At 46.8% G+C, this 2854-nt stretch overlaps 1 protein-coding gene across 1 annotated transcript; it reads right to left on the minus strand.

Moving 5' to 3' along the window:
• Positions 1 to 687: 687 nt before the first annotated feature.
• LOC144095057 (uncharacterized) lies at positions 688 to 2154 on the minus strand. Its single transcript, XM_077628864.1, has one exon. The coding sequence runs from the start codon at positions 2136 to 2138 to the stop codon at positions 951 to 953; it is 1188 nt and encodes a 395-aa protein (XP_077484990.1). The 5' UTR covers positions 2139 to 2154; the 3' UTR covers positions 688 to 950.
• Positions 2155 to 2854: the final 700 nt, after the last annotated feature.

Genomic DNA, 2854 nt, shown 5'->3' on the forward strand with positions numbered 1-2854 from the left:
ACCTTTTAAGACCTTTAGTAAACCATGGTTTGTGTGGATTAGCGTGGAAAGTTATTTGGGGAATGAATTCGTTGACTAGGGCATCAAGTTTATTCTTAAATGCTAGCCAGTTCTCATGAATACTTCGTGAATGAAAACTTGAGGAAAAACTTACGAAAAACGTTGTCAGTTCGGCATTCATTATATCATAATTACCTTTGTTGTAAAGGCGGATTGTTTTATTGTATTTTGGGCGCCTAATTGCTTTAAGGTCGATGTTGACATGCATAGTTTTGTGATCACTAATCTCAAGGAGGTACGTAATGGGCTGAACGCTATCTTGGCAATTAGTCAGTAATAGGTCTAAAATGTTCGCACAGTTTTGTGTTACGCGCGTAGGTTTGGATATTACTTGAGTAAGGTTAAAATTGTAGCAGAAATCTAGAAATTCCCTTGCTTCGCCATTATTAGTTGTCGGTGCGGGCTGGTGCTGCCAATCAATATTAGGAAAATTAAAGTCGCCAAAGAGGAAGATGTGTGCGTTAGGGTGCTTCGTGATTATTAAGCTGACAGGAAAAATCACGAGAGTTATGTGGAGCCCTATAACAGACACCGAGTAAAATCGTGTGTGGTACAGCGTGGCAGTGGAGCCATTAGATTTCCAGGTCGGACGAGTCGTCAATTGTCGACATTGATAACTGCTGGCTCACCGCTATCAGTACTCCCCCTCCTCGTGAGTCCTGGCGGTCTTTCCGAAAGACTTGGAAGTCTGGCAAGTCAGTTAGTACTTCGCTATCTGCGATGGCACTGTTCAACCAGGTTTCGGTTAGTATCAGTAGATTGCTGCTAGATGACAAGACAATATTGGAAATAAGTTCGCGCTTGGAAAGGAAACTACGTATGTTGGTGAACACAGCGGACAGGGGAATATTTTTGGGGCGGGTTTTTAGTTGTTTGCGAAGAGATGATTGCTAATCTGATTGTGGTGTAGCAATTGTTATTTCTTTCACAGTTTGCGAGATCTCATCAAAAATGTAGCGCCTGGGACCGATATGCAAGGTTTTGTAGCGTAGGGCAAATTTGTCGGAATTAGCTTTAGCAAAGGTGACTAGCTGCTTGCGGACGCTACGAACTCTGTGGGAGAAGTCTTCGCCGACACTGAATTTCGTTCCTTTAAATTTGCGACCGTTAGAGAGTATTGTGTCTTTTGTTTTGTACGAAATAAATTTGACTATTATTGGTCGAGAGCGGTTGGGTTCATGGCGGCCGAGTCGGTGGGCACGTTCTACTTCCTCAGGATGAATGGTTAAGCTCAAGTGTTGAGCGCAGTGACGAATGACCTCTCCCTCAGAGTCCGCAAACGTTTCGGAGGGGTTAGAATCCGGAATTCCATAAAATATGAGGTTGTTACGGCGAGATCTATTTTCACTATCGTCAATGCGGGCCTCAAGGGTTTCAATCTGACGAGATAGCCGAGTATTTTCAGATTTTATAATTTCTAACTCAGATTTTATGGCTGTCATGGCTTCCAAATGTGTCTCAAGATCGGTCATGCGCTTACTTAAACCAGCTATAGCACCGTCAGTGGATATAAGCTGGTTTTTGAGACCTTGCACTTCGGAGATTAGTTGAGTTTGACCGGCGGATAACTTTTTTAGTTCTGCGAATACAGCCTCGAGATTGTTAGGTCCTGGGTTAGTTTCAATATCGCCTGCCAAGATCAGCAAGCAGCGAACAACATGAGCGCATTCAAGCACAAGAAAAATGCAGCATTGCGGGCTCGGCAGCTGCACTAGGAAATAATTGCTACTTCTTTTAGCATACAAGGAATGCGGATAACTAACCTGCATGATGTAGACAAACGGATTAGTGGTGTGCACGCTTGCACAGCCACCGAGCCCACAAAGCGGCGAAGGCGGTCGATCGCTGCTTATATATCCCGTGGCTGATGTTGCTGGTGATGAGGCTTTCCAGGATGGGCCGGGGAAATGGTATCCAGGGGGAGGCGCTGCCGGGCATGATGAAGTGATGACGTCGGGTTGGGGCCATGCGAAGATGCGATCGTCACTGCAGTAAACTGCAGTGGATGACGTGCTTGCTGGGGGAAGGGCCAACAACGCCGGAAGCAGGGCATTAGCGACGAAGGCGAACACCTGCATGATGTAGACAAACGGATTAGTGGTGTGCACGCTTGCACAGCCACCGAGCCCACGTGTGCACGTGTCTCTAGTTAAGCTAACTGCGCCGCTGATTCCGCATTGACTATTCCTGCCGAAGAGGCTCCAGGGAAGTCTGCCCTGTCTGCGTTTGATTCTGTTTATTTGTTTACTCGTTTTGGCCAGCGGCCCTTGAGTACATGCATCTATAATTCTTATCTGTTCCGCGAATCCGCCACCGTCTGTTTCTGTACTAGACGCCGCTCTGCCTTGAGGGCGCCTATTCTCCCCTCCTGCTCCTCGTTTTCCTTTTTTTATTTCTCTTTTTTGTTTCTGCCCGCTCACCGCGGCTGCTCCGTGGACAGGGGGCGACAGCGCGTTTTTCTTTTTCTCTTTATTTCTCTTTCTCCTTTGAAAAACGCTCTCCTTCGAGTAAACAAACAGATCACACAAGATACAAACAGCGAGCGGCCAGACTCCTCTCTTCGACTGAGGGAAAGGAGTAGGGTGGTCAAAGCAACAGGCGAAAAAAAAAAGGGGGGGGGGGGAATAGAAAGCAGAGGTTAGAGACAGGGGGGCGGAGAGGGGTGAATTGTCCGCAAGGAAAATGGGGGGGGGGGTCGCCAAGAATTATTATGGGGGGAAGCTTCCTTCAGCGGAAGCGAGAGGTTCGAACACGATGAAAGAAAATATCATAAACAAGAAAACAGCAAGAAAAG

This window comes from Amblyomma americanum, chromosome 6, assembly GCF_052857255.1.
Source record: "Amblyomma americanum isolate KBUSLIRL-KWMA chromosome 6, ASM5285725v1, whole genome shotgun sequence".
Lineage (NCBI taxonomy): Eukaryota > Metazoa > Arthropoda > Arachnida > Ixodida > Ixodidae > Amblyomma > Amblyomma americanum.

Coding starts and splice junctions, on each gene's coding strand:
- LOC144095057 (XM_077628864.1), bottom strand. CDS start 2,138: ATGCAGGTGTTCGCCTTCGTCGCTAATGCCCTGCTTCCGGCGTTGTTG.